General features: G+C 32.4%; 1 protein-coding gene across 2 annotated transcripts; it reads right to left on the reverse strand.

Annotated features, from left to right (window-relative positions):
* Window positions 1-550: 550 nt before the first annotated feature.
* On the reverse strand, window positions 551-11,601 carry LOC143634365 (alpha,alpha-trehalose-phosphate synthase [UDP-forming] 1-like). 2 transcript variants are annotated; one of them, XM_077102468.1, is made up of 17 exons: window positions 11,411-11,601; window positions 5,228-5,616; window positions 3,841-4,229; window positions 3,652-3,766; window positions 3,476-3,577; window positions 3,261-3,411; window positions 3,100-3,188; window positions 2,960-3,008; window positions 2,776-2,876; window positions 2,504-2,691; window positions 2,261-2,378; window positions 1,973-2,152; window positions 1,705-1,830; window positions 1,529-1,616; window positions 1,323-1,453; window positions 1,109-1,207; window positions 551-1,027 (listed from the first exon to the last, which is right to left on the reverse strand). In XM_077102468.1, the coding sequence occupies exons 2-17, from the start codon at window positions 5,591-5,593 to the stop codon at window positions 632-634; spliced, it is 2,688 nt and encodes an 895-aa protein (XP_076958583.1). In that variant the 5' UTR covers window positions 5,594-5,616; window positions 11,411-11,601; the 3' UTR covers window positions 551-631. The 2 variants fall into 2 exon arrangements, with proteins under 2 accessions (XP_076958583.1, XP_076958582.1); XM_077102467.1 differs by lacking the exon at window positions 11,411-11,601 and adding an exon at window positions 6,527-6,689.
* Between the last annotated feature and the right edge of the window lie 8,498 nt (window positions 11,602-20,099).

The following is a 20,099-nucleotide window of genomic DNA, read 5'->3' on the forward strand; positions in this document are numbered from 1 at the left end:
TTTGATACCAATCATAATGGGTCAATAGGTCATGGTTCAACTTCTTTCATGCGAGACTCTTGTTCTCACTAAATATACTACTCGCCCACGCTAAAGACCGATAATGATAATAGATGAAGACTTGAGAGCTTAAACATGTCTCGTGTTTGTCATTAAATCAGGGGCTATTGAAAGATCGGTCAAAAACGTGACAAACGGGTCATGTAACCACTTATTAAACATGTTCATGTTGCATTTTAGTGTTGTATTAACAATAGTAGACATGCATCGGATTTAGAATAAAAAATTCAGGGCTATCCCCCAAAAAAAAAAAATTGGACCTGGAGTATCATAATATTTGCTTAGTAGTACCCGGATACATAAAGTGAACAGAAAAAAATTTGCCGTGATTTTGTACTACACCGTAAAAGTTCAGAGTATCCTGAGCATCCCCTCAAACCCCCTAGGTCCGCCCCTGGTCACATACCACAGGATGTGAAAATAAAACCGAAACTAAAACTAACCGAAAAAGTCGGAAAAACCAACCAATTGGATTTTTTAACATATTACTTATCCCAAATCCAAATCTAAATCTACATAGCATGATCATATAAACCTATTTATTACACAAATCTATTCCTCTATTACATTTTCATGATGCTGTCGAAAGATCAGTTAAAAACGAGACAACCTCCTCAACCGATAGGAGTAAATACCGAGCGCTAGTGCGTAAGCGTCCAACCGCACACGAAAAATAATTATCTCCTTTTAGATCAAGTACATTCCACGTTATTTTATCCGGGGATGACGATGATCTTCTCCCACCATTCCCAACACCGTTACTGTTACCGTTACAGTTACCATTACCGTTACCATTTCTTTTATTGTCAGTGTGGCGTTGGTGAGATTGTTTTTGAGGCGTCTTTGACCCGCATTTTCCAGACCTTCTGTCTGCATGTGGCTTTGTTGCGTCACTTAACCTTGGTCTCGTGATGCCAATGTTGTCCACTGGAAGCTCTGGCTCAAAAAATGTGTATAAATCTTCGTCCTGAAAAAATGATAATATTATTATAAGAGGAAGATATATATCTAAAATGATATGATACTAAAATGATATTATTGTGCATACCTTCCCAAGTGAATGACCGATGCATAAGACATAATCTATTGGTGCCGAAATCGATTTACTATGAACAATCTCTCCTAATATGCGAACAATCGTCACACCCTGATTTCACCAAAAAAAATAAAAATAAATAAATAAATAAATAAATAATAATAATAATAGTTAATTATCAACGAACTAGCGCTGACGTGGCAACCACAAAAAATGAAATAAACACCTTTGTAACACCAACGGCTCGAACCTCAACAGACCGGCTTCCTTGTACAACATCGACTGATGCATTAGATATCGGGCCAGTCCAAAGGTGCTGCAACATGTCTCGGGCTTGCAGCCTCCCAAACTCCACATCTGCAGTCACACAAACATATATAATCACTCACACGTATGCACACAAACAATGGTCATATATACATACATACATACCTGCATACTTGTAGTTCCAAACGAGTGATGTCTCACGAAGCTCGAAATGTGAACGAGGCGTACGCTCGGTGAAATACTCAAAAACATGCTGTGGAAAGTTTATAAAAATAAAAGTAAAGAAACCGCAAAGGACAAACATTAAATCTTTTAAGAGGAGAATAATATGTGATGTTTACCTTTACGCTATCGACCCACTCCATATTCGAATGTTCAGGCATCGTCGTCATCCAGTCACCGTTTGTCGAACGTAAAAACATTCCGTTTTCAGCCGCCAACCACATGTTTTCGTACTCTCCAAAGTTCTGAGAAAACCAATATTCAAGAGAAGTGGATCGTTACAACTCGTTTTAACGATGGCCCCACATAAAAGTACCGGTTTTGACACGAACCCATTTTGGCCCGTTACCTAATCAACCCGTTTTGCCACCAAGAAAGATGACATACCTCGTCCAATACAGTTCGGTTACTTCCACTTAGGATAACAATGGTTGTTTTCGGATCACTACAAAGCTTTTTCAAAGGTTCTTTCAAATCAGGGTGTAATTTAAGATCCATTTCTCTTATTTGATCACCGCCACGTCTATCAGGCGTATCAACTGGTTCGGTCAATGTAGCATTGAATCCCTGTCGTTGAAAAACGATTATTCGATATGCCAAAGGTTTTACTTGAATTAAATATTAAACTAGTGTCATGATATAATACTACTAAATTGTTTCGTTTCGTTTACTTGCCAGTATAAGAAGTCTGTTACTTGACTGCATATAACGTTCGATAGCCTCTTCAACCGGAAGAGGTGGTGGAGCTTGTCTAATCCTTTGTTGCGCTTCAACTACTGTATCGTTCAGTTCACTACACGAAGTTCAAAAACGTTAAAACGTTATTTGTTTTTAAATTCAATTTTTTAAAACTAAATTTACTTTTTATTGTTTCTAGAATCTCTGTTAAAAATGTATAAATAAATAGGTTAAAAATACCTTACAAAAGTTTCGGCCCATTCTTGAGCGGTGTGAGTCGTGACATGTGAAAAGTTATGCAAATGCCGTTTTTCTCGTTCTTCAGGTGACATATTCAAAGCTTGGCCTATGGAAGCTGCAACTTCGGTTATATTCCACGGGTTAACAAGAATGGCCCCTGCACCTAGCGACTGCGCAGCACCCGCAAACTACAAGTGTAAAAAGCCTTAGATTAATTTATATTCTGAATATTTTTTTAAATTATAGATTAATGACAACGAATAAGTATTTACTTCACTTAAAATGAGCACTCCTCTTTTATCGTCTTGGCATGCAACAAACTCGTAACTAACAAGATTCATTCCGTCTCGTAAAGATGTGACCAGTGCTATATCTGGCAACACAAGCACAAAATATTATAAGTTTGGACATTAATATATACATTTTAAATATTATAAGTTACAAATAAATAAGTACCGGTGACAGCATATAGTGCGCATAAAGCATAAAAATCAAGAGAGCGATCCTGCAAATATCACAAAACCAATTTTTTTATTTTTATTCATTATTTATAAAACCGTGTTTTCTAATCATTAACTAAAACATGAAAATCTAACCAGATGGTGAATCGGGACAGTAGTCAATGACCCAAATCGACCATTAATCCGCCCCACAATTTCATGGACTTGACTTGTGAGTTTTTGATCTGCAAAGTGAATAACATACATTAGCATGGATTCATGTTTAAACTAAAATATAAAATACTGTGAACACATACATTCAGGAACATCGGTTCTTGTTGGTACTGCAATCTGTAACAAAACAACTTTATCGCGCCAATACGGATTTTCTTCTAGAAACTTCTCGAACGCTAGTATCTTTTGCGGTATCCCTTTAATCATATCAAGCCGATCAACGCCTAACATCACCTATCACAAGAAAGATAAAAAGTCAAAAGAGGTTCGACATCAAAAGTCAAAAAGTCAACACTACCTTTCTCCCAGAAAACCGTTCCTTTAATTCTATAATATGTTTTTTTACGTCAGGAGTTTCGAGAGCACGAATAAAACGGTCTGAATCTATACCGATTGGGAACTGTGTAAACATAAAAAAAACATCAGAAATAATCAAGTCAACGGTTGACTTGACAAAAGTCAACATTGCCTTACTGCAGCCACACGAGTCAACCTTCCATGATCCTCTACTCCTTCCGGTGTACCCTCGAGCCCCATTATACGAGTACACGCACTCACAAAGTGTCTTGCATAATCATAAGTATGAAACCTATATAACAAAAGTCAACATTAATATATATGACCGAATTTAAGTCAACGAAAATGAGAAAATGACAAACTTACCCCACCAAATCAGCAGCAAGAACCGCACGTAAAATCTCGGAACGAGAAGGTAACGTTCTATGGATTTCAGAAGACGGAAATGGTGTATGGAGAAACCAGCCGACTTTCATGTTGGCGTTACGTTCTTTAAGACATTTTGGAAGAAACATAAGATGGTAATCATGGCACCAAACAACATCACCTTCTTGATAATGTTCGTTTACTACGTCTGCAAACATTTGATTCGCTTTTTTGTACGCTGCAAACTGAGACTGGAAGCTTCGGGTCGTTGCCAAACGGTCTTCTTGTGGAAGACCAATATAATGGAAAAGAGGCCATAATATGTTGTTGCAGTAACCGTTGTAATATTGATGTACAATGTCTTCGTCAAGAAACACGGGTATGCACCTCTGCATCACGATATACAAACAGGTCAAATGGGTTGAGTTGACCAAAGTATGTTTTAACGCATACAACCTCTTAAATAGCTTCATTTAAAGATTTAATCTAACACTAAAATATCATCATTTTTATAATGGAAAAGCTACAAAACTGCCGCCGACGAGTTTGATTTAAACAACCTTGACTTTTTTTTCTTTTACAAAAGTATCATTTGACCATTCGTGATTTTAGTTAAGAAATTGTTTCAGCCAACCAGAAGCTTCCACATGACACGCTCTGTTGCGTCAACGAAAGAAAATTTTGACATGATGCGGCAGATTTCTATCTGGCACAAGAGAAGGATATGCTACGCCAGGTGGAAATCTGTTGTGCCAAACATGAAATCCGACACACCAAGATTAAAATATGATGCACCAATGGACACTTGTCATCTAAACTTTATAAACTCTATAAACTTCACAATCCTTAATAATCTAAACTTTATAAAGATTAAATAATCCTGTTTTTTTTAAATTATTTATTTACAAAAGTATCACTAGACTTTTCTTGTTTTTAGTTAAGAAATTGTTTCACGCTACCAGAAGCTTCCACATGGCACACCCTGTTGCGTCAACGAAACAAATTTTGAAAAGACGCGACATATTTCCATCTGGCGTAAGAGAAGAATCCGCTACGCCAGATGGAAATCTGTTGCGCCAAACTTGAAATTTGATACGCCAAGGTTAAAATCTGACGCGCCAATGGACACTTGTCAAACACCGGTTGATTAAAATTTATTAACAGGCAAAGGTATTTTGACAAACTTATCGGTCAAAATTCCTCCTTTTTATAATCATATTAAACACATTCACTACTTATAAAATATAAAAAAGATAGTTGAAAAAATGTTAGGGGGTCCGGTCAACCCAACTTGAAAGTTGACATATTTAACCCAAACGGCCAAACCCATTTTAACCCGTTTCCCATCTCACATTACCATTTAAACTTTACAAAACCCCAAATTTACCTTCTCAGCAAGCGCTTTCGTCAACGCCCGTTGCCCAGGCTCATCGGGCACATTCACACCGGCCCACCCGATCCACTTGGCCTCAACTTCCTTCACACCTAACAAAGCACTAACAAGCCCACCACCACTAACTTCAAGTGACCAACTTTCCTCACCTCTTCTAACCGCAGACACCGGTAGTCGGTTAGCAACAACCAACAACCGTTGCGTAAACAACCCGCCATCCGGCCTCTCCCAACCCTCGCGTGCAGCCGATGCTCCTTCCAAAAACTGTTCCACATAACTATTCTTTCTCAACTCTCTTTCTCTTAACTGTCTTTGAATTCGATTCGCTGATGAATTGCCATTGTAATGATTTGCAGGCATAACTATTTATGCAAATATGCAATCTACAAAATTATTTTTTTAAATCATTAAATTTGTTATAAGTTATAATAAGATGAACAAATGAGATTCACATAAATGATGTAACTATCATCGTACAAGTACATGGGGTCTACAATTTGGACAAGTTTACTTCTTTTGGTCCCAGATTTATAAAACCCACGTTTCTACTTTAGTTAAACCTCGTTATCGTACCGACAATTAGGGTACATATGTTTGCATAGGGTGTAAAGCGTAAATGAGCCGAGCCAAGCCTGAGCCTGAGCTGGTTTAAACTCCAACTCATCTCGTTGGCTCGTGAATTATTTATTAGTTATTTAATTTTTTAGTTATATATTTTTGTAATTATTTACATTTTTTTGTTTTGAACGGCAAATTTTATTAAAAAAATATTGGGAAACTAGCAAAAACCCGAAGACACAAACAACCAACGAAATAAAAACGAGACAGACTAAACACCATAATAAATTCCTACAAAACTAAAAAAGGAATGCCCGAAAAAACCATCAAAGCTAAGTGAAATATATTTGTAATTATTACAATTATAATTTTTATATTGATACAATATATATTAGTTAATTACTTTCATTATATTTTTATATATAATTATAAAAGTTGTTATATAAATATATTAAATAAAAGTTCTATATATAGTAAAACTTGTTTAGGCTCGAGAGTTGGCTCAAGATCAATATGTAAATCTCGGGCTAAAGCTCATTTATTAAATGAGCCTTAATAAAAACCCGAGCCCGTTTAAGCTCGGATCAATTCGAGTTTTTAACGAGCCGATCTCGAGTGACTGACTAGCAATAAAAAAATCCAAACAAAGATGTTGACGTATTAAGAAATTGATGAAATTGAGAAACTAAGAAAACCCTATTAAAAAGATTGTTAAAATATTAAATACTGACTCACCAAAACTGAGTTTGAATGTGAAGATGGTTGCCGGAAATTTAGCCGGAGAATATGGTGGCCGGAGGGTTAGATGGTGGAGGAATGAAAGGAGACAAAGTAGACACACTTGTAAGCTTTATAGGGTGTGAATTTGGGTGTGTCCTACAGCCATGCAGATGAAACAAACCTAGGGGGGGTTATCACTGATCACACACCCCACCCAATTAAATGGTGTCACATCACCAATCCTAAATCCATCACATGTAATGGTTTTTTACTAGGGTGGTGGTGTGGTATGTGGTGTGTGATGGATATGATGAAATAATACACCCAACGGCTCCATTTCTTGGTTTTCACCACATCACACGCGTGATGGCCATCACGCAAATCTCATCACTCAAGCTTGACAAGGCACTGACAGCAGTGGCAAAAGCCCATCACGCGTGATGGAGCACCCTTCACGCGGTGCCCGATACTTGTGATGATGAAGTTTCAGTTTATTTATTTGACTAAAAAGTTACATTTAATGATTGCTTATGTCATAAGTGGTTGAATTGAAGGTTTGTTGAAATTGAGAGTTTCTTGAGAATTGTAATTCTTATATTATTTTTTTTATTATTATTATTATTTTTTTTTGTGAACGATATTTGAAACTACTTCTAATAGTATTTCTGATACGGGATGTCAATCATCTATATTAATTTTTAACTAGAAACATCATTAAAAAGGAAATCCATTATTATGGAAAAGCTCATTAAATCGTATTTCAAACCTAAGAGTTTAAAGATTTCAAGTCTCAACCGTCTACTCCATACTATTAGACCTGAGGAGTGAAGGCCAACAGTTTTTTTAGGTTATTCTAAAATGCAGATGAAAATGGAATTATCCCATACAACATATATACATTTTTTTGTAAAGTGTTATATATTTTTAATGGCAAAATTATGATGATACTATATATTATAAATATATAAGAAAATAGAAAAATATGTTAATAAAAGCTACTCCTACCCTTTTTTGGTGTAATTAGTAAATTCGTTGGTGTAAATACTAGGATTTCTTTTTTTAAAAGCCACTATTTTTAGAGTTTTTTTTTTCTTTTTTTTCTTTTTTTTTTGGGGGGTTTGTTGTTGAAAAGTTATTGCTACAACAGTTGGTTTAAAATAGTTACTATTGCTAGAATAGTTTGAATCTAAAAATAGGAGGCACTTACTAGCTCCTTGCTATTTTTGTGTTTTAGATAATTTCTTCCTGCTATTTGAAATAACTAAAATTAGTAGGTTTAAAAATATTTGTCAAACAAATTGTTGAATAGTTATTACTAAAAATCCCCAAGAATATTCTGGTGGTAATATGTGTCATATCTATAAAATATATATGTGGTTACTAGGTTTAAATCCTATAAAATACAGGTTTATATATGGTTAACAGGAGTAGATTAGGAGTTAAAAACTTTTATTAATTACTAGAAAATATTTATTATAATATTCAGCTTTGTCATTATATTATTAACTAAACGCTATTAATTATTATAACAATGTCTTAATTGCAAAAATAACATTTATATTCTCTTTAATTTAGTTAATAGTATATATCTCAAAAAAGGTGTATTTGTTTCATTTTTTATTTAACAACTAACGAATAAAGTCTGGCTACCCGAGGTAACCCAATGACAAAAGGCGACTCCAAATATACGTCCGTGATTACATAAAGCACTTGGTAATCTAAGCTTATAATCTCCTATTATGAGAAAAACTTGTCCCCCAAAGGCCAACCACGATAAACCCGATTGAGATAGGATTCACACTTGAGACCTTAAGTATTTGTTTCTAGACGCAGATTTTGAATAGTAACTTGTCATTTTTGTTGTCACATTAATCAATAATAATTATAATTTTGTTTTTTTAACAGTAAATATTCTTACTTTTACTCAACACCAATATTACATGCATTTACCTATGTTTAAACAAGTGGGTTAGCCCAACATTAACAATAATAGTTATTGTAAGTACTTTATATTATATTGTTATTAAACTCTAATAATTATGAAAGGTCTTACAAGAAAATAATAATAAACCTTTTTGGTCAAACTTATAGTAACTCAAGAGAACAAACCAATGGTGTTAGGAAAATAAAAAACTTTTAAACACTTTGAATTTAGAATGAGAAGATCTTGGGTTTAAATCAAATGATAAAAACTAAACTGAAATTCGTGGTTTAGAAAAAATAAACTTTAGAAAACATTATGATTATAGATTGCATCTTCTTGCTCTTTACAGATATAGGCAACATTAAAAATTGAAAATCTAATGAAATTAATTTTTTTTAACAACAAATAATATTACATGTAAATCTATTTTTCAGGGTGATGTCTAAGCTTACATTGTCGTTTCTTTCACTAGTAATTGGATCCTTGAACTGAATGAGTTTTATCTCACTGTGATGTCATGCCTTCTGGCAAGTGTTCACGGGCGTTGGCCTTAGGTGAGAGCTTTTCCCGAAACGAAAGACGAATGTATCCTGATACGGTAATTTAGCCAGTACCCAATTTGGAGGATTAATTGGTCGTTCAAAAAAAATGTATTAATGGTTTCAATAGACAATTTTACCCTTTAAAAGGTTAATATTACTTACACTGTGTTCCTAATCTCAATGACAGATGAAAAAGAAAAGAAATGAATGGAAATGATGTGTTCTCAAAATTTCATAGTTTCATTAATGAAAAGAAAAAGGTAGAAACAAAGAATAAAGTCTGTGAAAAACTTTCTTTTCAAAATATAAAGAATTGAGAAAGAAATGAAAAGAACAGGAAAAAGGAGATGAAAGGGAAAAGAAAGAAAAAGAAAACTTTTTTTCTTTTCTTTTCTCTCGTTAAGTAAACTTGGAAACAACTCAACGTGAATGCATTAAATATTGGATAATATGAATAAAAACTTGTAAAACACTTAAAATTTAAAAAAAAATAACTTGAACTTTCTAAATGTATTATATTATATTATATTATATTATATTATATAAGTATATAGATATGATATTCTTACCTTTACTTTCAACATGAGAGGTCTAATGTTATGACATTGAGAGAATATGTGTTTTTTAGTGTTAAACTTTTATTTTATTAACTTATACTCTCTTCGTTCCATTAAAAGTATCATAGTTTGAAAAATATAAAGTTCAAGGTACATTGAATAATTTATTTATTTTTTATTACCAAATGACAATAATACACTTGGAAATTGGATCCATCAATATTATTTATTAATTTTAGTTGTTTGTGTTTAAAGGTAAACTTGAAAATTTGTTAATAAATATTAAATGTGAACATTTATAATAAAACAAACATAAAAGAAAATATAAACACTTTTAATAGAACGGAGAGAGTACTTTATAAGCCTAAAGAATAAACTTAAAAATATGCTTAATTCACTTAATAACATATAGATGACTTGGAATTCTCTAATTCTTATTATTTACCTCTGATTTTGTCATGTATTACTTTGTTGTTTGGTTGATATTTAGGCACATCAGTTAAGCATGCCAATCATTTCTCTTTTACTTTATGTTAAGAAAGTATTAAACATGTTTGATTATTGTGTTGAAAAGTACTAGTAACAAAGAACATAATGTATGCTTTCAAACCGCTAATTCGGTTTCACATGTTTAGGTTGTAAGTGCTTTATAGACGAAGGAAACGTGATATATAACGTTCACGTTATAGTTAACAACCAACCCAATCATTATTTTAAAAATTATCCTATAAGTTATTAAGTTTTTTTTAATAATATAATCAACACATGTATAATGTTGAATATCTACTATATTATGATATACATATTTTTATCTTTTATTATTTTGATTGTAGAGAAAATATCTAGTAAGTTATGATGAAAAATATTGTGAGAATCAAAGAGACAGGAAGAATGGTTGCAAGTGGGGTACTTAGACAGGGGCAGGTCGGAAGTAACATGATGGGTGGTCTATAGAATTTGCCATCAAATTGAAAATAAATAATAACTATCATGTACTTATATAAATATAAATGCTTATAACATGGTTAATTACTTACAAATCTAATAAGCTCAAACAGTTAAACTACAAGCTTTGACAATGAAATGAGAACAATAAAAGGGTTGAAAGATTATCACATTAAATAAGAAATTAACTTTAGATTTAAATTTGCATGTAGTTTTTAAATTTTTGCAGTGATGAATTATGTTTTTATATATGTAACTTAATTTATTACCATGATTATATTTTGGGAATGAACTAAGCTTGAATTGCTACCGATAAAGAGAGATATATACCAAAAAGAAAATGATAATAATAAATATTATGACCGAAGAGTGCAACTGTGAGTGTTTATCCTTATATATTCATCAAATGTAATTATCATTGTATAATAAATCTTATTGTTCTTTTTATCAAAGATTGTATAACCAGATTTTTATTTAAAATACTATCTTGCCCATTTATGAGTATTTAAGATTATTTTGAGTGCATGGGTTATTTTCTAGAGTTTTTCAAAAGTCTAATGGAGTCAGGTTTGTTTATTCAAATTAATACAACTCTTTAGGATTCACGAAGTGAATGTATCAAGTAATTTTACGTGTAAAAGTCAAAAGTTTGGCATAAATATTAGAGTTGTATAAGCTTACCATAAAATTATCCGTACAAAAAAGTTATATAATAACAAAGTTAAATGATTTGAACCGAAATGTTCTAATCAAATTTAATCTTTCATGTCTACAACCTTTATATTTGAAAAACGATGTAACGAAATCATGACGTCATCCATTTTCGAGTGATTTCTTAAGGAAATATGGTATTTGGAGTCAGCGTTATGACAATGAATTTAGAGTTGATAGATTTCAACAATAATCCACAATTAAGTCATGAAAAACTAACCTTAATTGATCACACGACGAAACTCCACCACCACGCACCTCCACCGTTGATTATGTTCCACAACCTGGAAATGGAATGAAAGTTTGAGATGAGGAGAACAAGTGTGATCTTTGTCACAACGGTAAAGGAGGCATAAAAGCAAAAGAAATAAAGTTTTGTTTAAAGCTGTTTTTGGTGCCGAACATTTGGATGTGACGATGGTTTTTATTTTATTCTTGTAGTGTCTACACATATAACTTTAAAAAATTGTTTTATTTGCTAGAGAAAATATATTTTACACATGTGTACATTAAATAAGTTTTTAATGGTAATGATTTTTTTCTCTTTTTAACAGCAAAATTTTCTACATGTACCTTGCATATACAAGGATTTATCTGCAACTTAAGTTAATATCTTTTATTTCATTTTTGTTTCTATCATATCTATAGTTTATTTTTTATGGTTTATCTTTTCCGTTAAGTTTATCATTTATTTGTTTTTTCTGCCAAATTAGATTTTAATAATCTCAACGTAATGCAGTTGACCGATAATAATCTAAACTTAAAAAATAGTTAGTCATTGGTCTCAACTTTCACACCATTTGTTTTCAATGTACATCCGTTAACAAAAACTTAACGTCGTTAAGTTTTTTTCAAATTTCAAATTGATATTTTAGAGCTTTTGATTGGAATGAGGAAACGAGCTGATTGATGTAAAATTTACCTCAAAATGGCAGTCCAAACGACTAAAGGATGCTTCATATCCGGTGTTTAAACTTTTAATTAACAAAAATCAAGTTGTTTGAAGCACCATTTCGACTTAAGTTTTACATCAATCGAATCGTATTCTTATTCCGATCAAAAGTCCTAAAACATCAATTTGAAATTTGGAAAAAAACTTAACGTCGTAACTTAACGTCGTTAAGTTATTTTAAACAGAGGTCCAATGAAAACAAATAGTGTGAAAGTTGTGACCGGTGACATTTATTTTATAAGTTGTGATTATTATCGCTCAACTTCATTAAATTGGATTAAAATCCAATTTGCCTTGTTTTTTTTTGGTTTTTGAACCCTTTAAATATAACGTATGGAATGGAATAGATGTTTTGAGTTTGATTATTATTAATTATGAACTTCTAATTTCCATCAATAATCTTTGAGGTTAATCAATCGAGTTTGAGTCATTTGATCACTTCTATTTTCGCATTAGTAAGACTTGATATTTTATTTATAATATGATTAAGGATAGCTTAACTAAATCTTACGGTTTTTTTCTCATTCTAATAATAGATATTTTTTTTAAACACATAAATTGCACCATTTTATATTTTATCCTCCACACATATCCAACACGAAGTTCACGTGGTTATATGAATCTTATATTTAATGCATAATATTACGTATCAAAATATTAAAATTATCTAGTCAAGTAACATAAACGAGTTTTTCTTTTTAATATATATGGTCTAGGGTTATCAGCTAAAAAAGGAAGCCCCCGTAAACTTCCTTACAGACCCCTCGAAAGGGAGATCCACTCTACAACCGGCAGATTTGCTCGTCTTTGGTTGGGCCGGGGGAAAACACGCTTGTGTTGACCTCACAGGGGTATCTCCCTTAGTTGGTTTGAGGGATAATGAGTTTGTAGCTGGGCAAGCAATGAAAATGGCTGAAACGAAGAAGGTGGAGAAACATGTTAAAGCCTGCGAAGAGAACCAACATGTTTTTGTCCCTCTGGCTTTTGATACATTTGGCTCCTTGGCACCGGAAGCTATCTGTTTCCTAACTAGGGTCCAACAGGTTGTGCATAGCAATGTGTCGACTCCAAAGGGGCAGGGGTATGTCTTTAGCAGGTTAGGGTTTGCAATTCAGAAATGGGTGGCGGCCAGCTTGTTGCCCGCCTACCTGCTATATTGATGTAATATCTATGTTTCTATAATATATATATATATATATATATATATATATATATATATATATATATATATATATATATATATGGCATATTTACTTGTATATGAAATTTATCTTTACTAATGTTGTTTAGTTACAAATAAAAATTTAGGGCTAATTTGTGGTTGAGGTGACATATTCAAATATTTTATTTTTATTTTAACTTTTTTAGTAAAAATGAAGGGAGTGATACGTTTAATAAAAATAAAGGGGAGAAGAGTACGTTTAGTAGCACCCTAATGTATATGACTGTTAAAAAAAGTAAAAAAAATGCTAGTTTAACAAAAATAAAGGGGAGAAGAGTACGTTTAGTAGCACCCTAATTAATATGACTGTTAAAAAAAGTAAAAAAAATGCTAGATCTGTAAAAGAAATTAATTAGTTTCCTTTTTAGTTGGCTCTAGCATGGTAGAGATGCCTTTGTTTTAATATATCCCCTGCCATACCAAAAAAGAATAAAACAAATATAAAATTTTTACTTTTTATATGTTTTATAGCATCAAATTTGCTTTTGAATTTGAGAAGAACTAAATCTAACTTGAAAAATAAAATAATCAAATAAATGTTTGTTTGCTTTATAAATTAAAGGAAACAAAAGTTTGTTCAGCTAGAATATTCTTATTAGAAACCAGTGGGCCTCCAAGTCCAAGGCATGCTCTTTGATTTAATATTATGATTTTTAATTTAACAAAACTCTGGTCATAAACTGATATAGTAACAATAAAATAGTATATAAAAACACTTCAATTTATTATATAAATTTGGTCAGACTTTGGGTCACTTTCTATGTTCGATTTTTTTTTTGAACGAAATATTTGGATCATTCACGGAGGAGTATCATCGTGTCACCAACAGAACCACGCGATCAATTCAGAAGGCAATAATGCCTAACCACCAATTCAGAAGGAAACCCAATAAATCTTGGAAAAAACCCCTTGTGGGATTCGAACCCAGGACATCACTAAGTCTTATCAGAATTATAATAATCTCATGCAACAAATTCAATTCCTCCTGCTTCGATTTTCTATAAACCCTACGTCTTAAGTGAAGTAGCTTTTTTTATGTCTCCACTTGTGGATTAAATGTGAACCTTTTATCATTTTTCAGTTTCTTTGTGTAAATAGTTAGCCTTCTCCCTGTCTCTAGGTGAACTGGTGAATGACTTGTGTGATGCAACTTTCTTTACATGAGTCTAAATGACCATTTTATTTTAATTATGCTATGATCACTTTAGCACATTTGTTATATTTGTATATGACAACTTCTATGGAAACAAATGAATTTTTAGTGGTCACTTTATGTGTACTAACGTCTGAGATGGGTTCATATGCTATTCTTTCATGCAACCACTCTTGTTTATGCTGCAGATTTTTGAATTAGATGGGTGTGTGTGTTATATGACTTGGGGCTAACTTTGAACATTTAGCAAAAATTGTAAAATCTGCAAAAACTCATTAATGGGTAACTTCATTTGGTAAATTTGGCTGATCTTTGTCATCTTGATTTGGTATAAAGTTTTCTTGACTTTAAGTGCCACCACTGGTAATGCCTCATTTAATTATTTTGCTTTGGATATGTATAAATCTAGGGGCTCATCTCTTCCACACGTGACAGTGGAACGGTACTATCTTTACTTGATTATGATTAAAACTTTGAATTATATTTTCTGAACCTTTCGTAATTAGATTAAATCATGATCATTTGTGGTTTTTAGGCTCTTCGGGTTGCTGTATTTAATGAAGGAAATGCTGCTGACGAGGCTAGAGATGCAAGAGCCGATTTGGTAGGTGGTGAAGGCCTTATTGAAGAAATGGTAACAAATCAGTCTCAAGGTATATTTTTAATCTCATATTAAAATTAGAAGATTTTTATGCTCTTTTTAGTTTAGATTAGAGTTTGGGGTCATTTGTTCTACTTTTACTTGGCCGAACAAACTTTTTTGGTGATGTCAAGAAGGTTTTAATGAACCGCATTAAGATTAGTTAGCTCTTATGTTAGTTGATAATGCTCATAATAGTATCAATAAATACCACTTTCAAGATACATCATAGTATCAATAAATACCACTTTCAAGATACATCATGACAAGTCAACTTATTCTTTCAATCAAATCATATAAAGTTTGGTTAGTCCATTAATTCATTTGACCATTACCTTTTGTCGTGGTTTGGTTGTATTCAGAGTTCTTGGAATACAAGAAAACCAAAGTTGCCTTATAACTGTAAGTTAAACCTCGTTTTATAGTCACATAAAATAGCTTCAATGATCTTGGTTTAAAAAGCGAGAAGAGCACAAAAGCGGCTGGTTTAAAACCAAAGCGTGAATTGCAACATAAAATAAGCTTTATGTATGATGCATAAAAACACTTGGTATATAAAAGGTGCGCGGCCAACTCGTGCTATTTTCCAGTTCGCCTCGTGCATTGCTTTTTTTCTTAGATAGGGTGTGCCTTATCTAGGTGCTCAAAAGCGATGGGCATTGCGCCTTACTGGGATACCTGCATTATTATTAAATAAAAATTTATGTGATATGTTTTACTTTATAATATGTTAGTGTCATATTTATGTTCGAATTATTTAATCAATTATTTAATATGTGATTCGTTTGATTCGGATGTGAATTTTTAGGTATCATTTAATTAACTATGTGAATGTCCTATCTTATAGTACAAGAAGATCAGTTAGTGTTATTTAGGATCCCAAATTCATATGGTTTGTTGTTTCGGAATAGGCCTATCTTATGCATATCTAAAATGATTTAACAGTCACTGTCTCTGCTACAACGCTCCGTAATGTCAATCCTTCAAGTTTATTTATAATTAATAAGTTTTAAACCATACTGATTTTCATTTCTAAAACCCTTTACTCCAATTTAAAATCGCTAATGTATCTTTGTTTAGTTTTAAAATGTTAATGGTAATAATGATGGTATTTTAAACTTTAGTATTCATATGTACCTCTACTTTTAATTACTTTAGACATTCATTGTATGTAGACAAAAGTCGTGTCGCACCGTACAAGTAATGTGGGCACCATAAAATACCAAAACGCTATCGACCGAGTTTTCGTTGCCTCCCCGCCGCAACACGCGGGCTCTACTACTGGTTAACATTTATTATCAAATAATATGAAACTTTTGGTTTCTTTAATAAAAAAACTTTTGAAAAGCAAAAACCACTATAATAAAATTACTTCATTTTTATATAATTATATATACTTACACGCATAATGTAACACTTAAAATTAAGATCCTAACACTTTTTATCTGGTTTAATATTCATTAAAAAAATCATTAAACCAAAACTTGAACCGAATCAAAACTATTTAAAATGAAATGAATTACATTCTCGGTTTTGGGAAAATCAATTAGGTTATAAGAAGCCGAATCTAAATATTGTGCTACCGAATTTTCTATTTGTACAACCCATTATAAAGCCGAGGAAACCCATCTTGTTGCAACTATGATTTTCGAGTTAAAACCGAAATCGAGCTGAATTTCGGCTCGGTTTTCACAATTTTGAATGCGGTTAGGTTTGGTTATCTGTTTGATCAAAAAAATGATTGAAACCGAGGAACTTGAATGGATAGACTCTAGTAAAATTTGTTAAATACAAATCTTTTCAATTCTCCATATATAAACGTACTTGTGTGATATTCAATTCTTCATGTTTACATTACTATCAACTATTAAGGGGGTGTTTGGGATTGCTTATTTTGTGAGAGAACAAGTTAATAAGTCAGTATATTCTGAATTATTAACTATTGACAAAAAGTTATAAGTAAATAAGGAATCCTGTACACCCCTTAATAAACGAAGTTTTCTTAATTATTTATATACACTAATAAAAATGTGATGATTCCACAAAATAATTCCTTATCAACAAAATAATTCCTTATCGACACCCAGTTATTTTACTATGGTCTATGGGGTACTATGGTCTATTGATAATATAACCTTAAACACATAAGATCGAAATGGATGCATGGGTTGATCTGAATCTTGATGTTTGGTGTCTGGGAGCTTACATCAAATGCTTAAGTATTGTTTGTCTCTTTTATAAAATATCTTTTATTGTAGTCGATAGGTGTGACCATACAAAGAGAAAACTGCAAGTTGTAAACTATATGGCATTTGGCACATACAATGTGAGTGCCATAATGCCATGGATTAATCAGGGGAGTGACCCCAACTCCCGATCAATGAGGCAATGAGAGATGCAAGCACTTCTAGCACATACCTTTACATAATCGTTGAGGCACTCCTAAATTATATGCATATTTGACTAGGAAACCTCCGTCATGTCAGACTTATCTGGGAAGTGGCCACAGCCGAGAACAGTGGGGCACCGTGAAGTGAAATCACCTCTAGCATATGCATAATTGACCAGGAAACCTTAACATAATATAATTTGTTTTTGTATTTTTCTCTTGTAATCTTTATTTATCCATTATAATTATCTTTACTTAGAGAATGTTAGCTTTAAACAATCGTATATGCATTAAATAAGTCTTACAACCAATCAAAGCGAGTTATTATTTAATTGTGATTGTGACTATATGAGTGTTTCTATGTTCTTTAGTTTGAGTTAAACATTGATCTTGATTAATCAAGGAGTTAACCCTCCTTAGCAGTTGGACTCTGTACAATAGACATAGGGTTATGGTTAAGACATTGAATCTTGAGGTATTGAATTCAAAACCTGACTCAAGTGGAGGTTTCACCATAGTGGTGACTGGTGAGTTTTCTCCTTAATGGTGTTCCTGATGAGTTTAACATGAAGTGTCGAAATCAGTATAGACCGTTGACATCACGTCTCAGGAAGACTCACTCAAATATTGGGGTGGTTTCAAATGTTGTTTAAAAAAATAATTAAAAAAAACTTTATTCAAACTAATTAATTTAAAATTCAAAAATCTTACATTTGAATGTTTTATAACATTGGTCGTGGCTTACTTTCTATACTCTATTATTATTATGCCTTTGGCCTTTGGTTGAAAGTGTCTTTCAATATTGGCCACGTGAGTGTCAGGAATTACAATCTTTGGTACATCGCACTATTATTTTCGTCCTCTTTTATTAAACTATAGTCATTGAAAAGAAACTTTAGTATTTTCCCTAAAATATAACTTTTGAAAAGCAACAATCCCATGATAAACAACTCATATCTGCATATTCTATTAATATATTAACCATAAAAAGGGTGTATAATTGAGAACGTACGTGAACAATGATGGAACTTAAACATTCAAATCAGGGAACCGGAAATATTAGAAATTAAAATTATAGTTCTTAAACATAAATTATTCAAAATAAATGGGTTATATTTATACTTTTAACCGAAAAACACAGGCTAGGCCGTCATCCCCTCCTCGCCCCTTAGATGTTATGCCCATGTTTGTGAAGAAAAATAAGTCATAGCAATTTCAGTTAAGTTATTGCACATAACTCATTAACGTCTACAATCACTTGTTTATGACCTAAAATGACTTATTGTGACCCAAAATAACTGTTCACAAAAAATGGTTAATTAGATAAAGTATTTCATCAAACATAACTCTATAGTCAGAATATATAACTTTGTTGTTACATGATATGACTTAATATAACTCGTTAACACGTAATGAAATTGGTAATGTTTCATACGATATCTTATCATATATCACCAAACATGTCTATGTTACTATTGAGGTGTGTTATCGATGGGTTAGGGCGAAATTTAATCAAACTTAGTTAGTCATAGTAAATCATGATTAATTAAACATAATATATTTGTATCAAATGGTAGTCCATTTTGGCAAGCCTTACTAACAAATGGTGAACCAGAGTCAAAACATGGAAATACATGACCCATAAGACAACTTGATGTGGGCTCAAGTATTGAAGACCGGGTTATTATGTATTTGGAGGCCCAAGATCACGCTATAAAAGGTGGCCCACGAAAACGAGCATAACTTGGCCCACAAAGCTCCGTTTCAGGCCTATTACCAGTAAAATCGAAGCTAGACACCCTGTCCGAAGCCCAAAAACGTATTCTAAATAAAGTTTTGGGCCTTTTTATGTTTTTTCAGCACTTTTTATGTTTTTATTTTTGGGTTTGTGTTCGGCCCATAGACCTTTTTGGGCCATTTTGTATTAGACTCTTTATTTATATGCTGCTTATGTAATATGAATGGACAGACTTGAATTTTAATAATTATCAATTTTCTTTTCATTTTCCCTAAACCTTTGGGTGGGATTTGGGAGTTTTGAAGCTCATCACGGGTATTCTCTGAATCAACGTGATTCGATCTTCATTCTTGTTATACCGCTGCATCACAACTTATGGGTTGTTATAGCTTAAAGTCATCCGTTCTTACATGTGTGATAAAATACGATATTTTAGATCAACCACAACATACTAGTTATAAATAGTAAATGTAGCTCAATAAGGTTAATCTAGGTTAATAAAAGTTAAACAAACAGTCAACATATCCAATGTAAGTCGAATAACGTCATGCTTGGTATATCATCATCGAATGAGGTGATCGTGATCAAACATGGACATGCATGGGCCAATTGTGACTTATAATAACATGTTACGAATTATAATGACTCCTTATAATTCAATATAACATGTCTGATAGATTATGACACATTCGGCCAAGCATATTAAATATAGGCCGGTGTTTGTCAAATGATGGTCAATTTAGGTCAGATAGGTCAACAAACAATCAAACATAGTTCTTAGTTGGTTACGCATTATTTATCACTTTCTCTCTTAT

The sequence above is a fragment of the Bidens hawaiensis genome, unplaced genomic scaffold (assembly GCF_021521415.1).
Source record: "Bidens hawaiensis isolate Kalapana, Puna unplaced genomic scaffold, B.hawaiensis_p1.1 tig00007048_1, whole genome shotgun sequence".
In the NCBI taxonomy this organism is placed as follows: Eukaryota; Viridiplantae; Streptophyta; class Magnoliopsida; order Asterales; family Asteraceae; genus Bidens; species Bidens hawaiensis.

What these genes read in the sequence shown, in the direction of transcription:
- LOC143634365 (XM_077102468.1), bottom strand. Translation starts at nt 5,593, where the DNA reads ATGCCTGCAAATCATTACAATGGCAATTCATCAGCGAATCGAATTCAA. An exon ending in AACGGTTTTCTGGGAGAAAG is followed by an intron (nt 3,412 to 3,475) that starts GTAGTGTTGACT and finishes TTCTTGTGATAG; the next exon opens with GTGATGTTAGGCGTTGATCG. An exon ending in TGGGCCGAAACTTTTGTAAG is followed by an intron (nt 2,379 to 2,503) that starts GTATTTTTAACC and finishes AACTTCGTGTAG; the next exon opens with TGAACTGAACGATACAGTAG.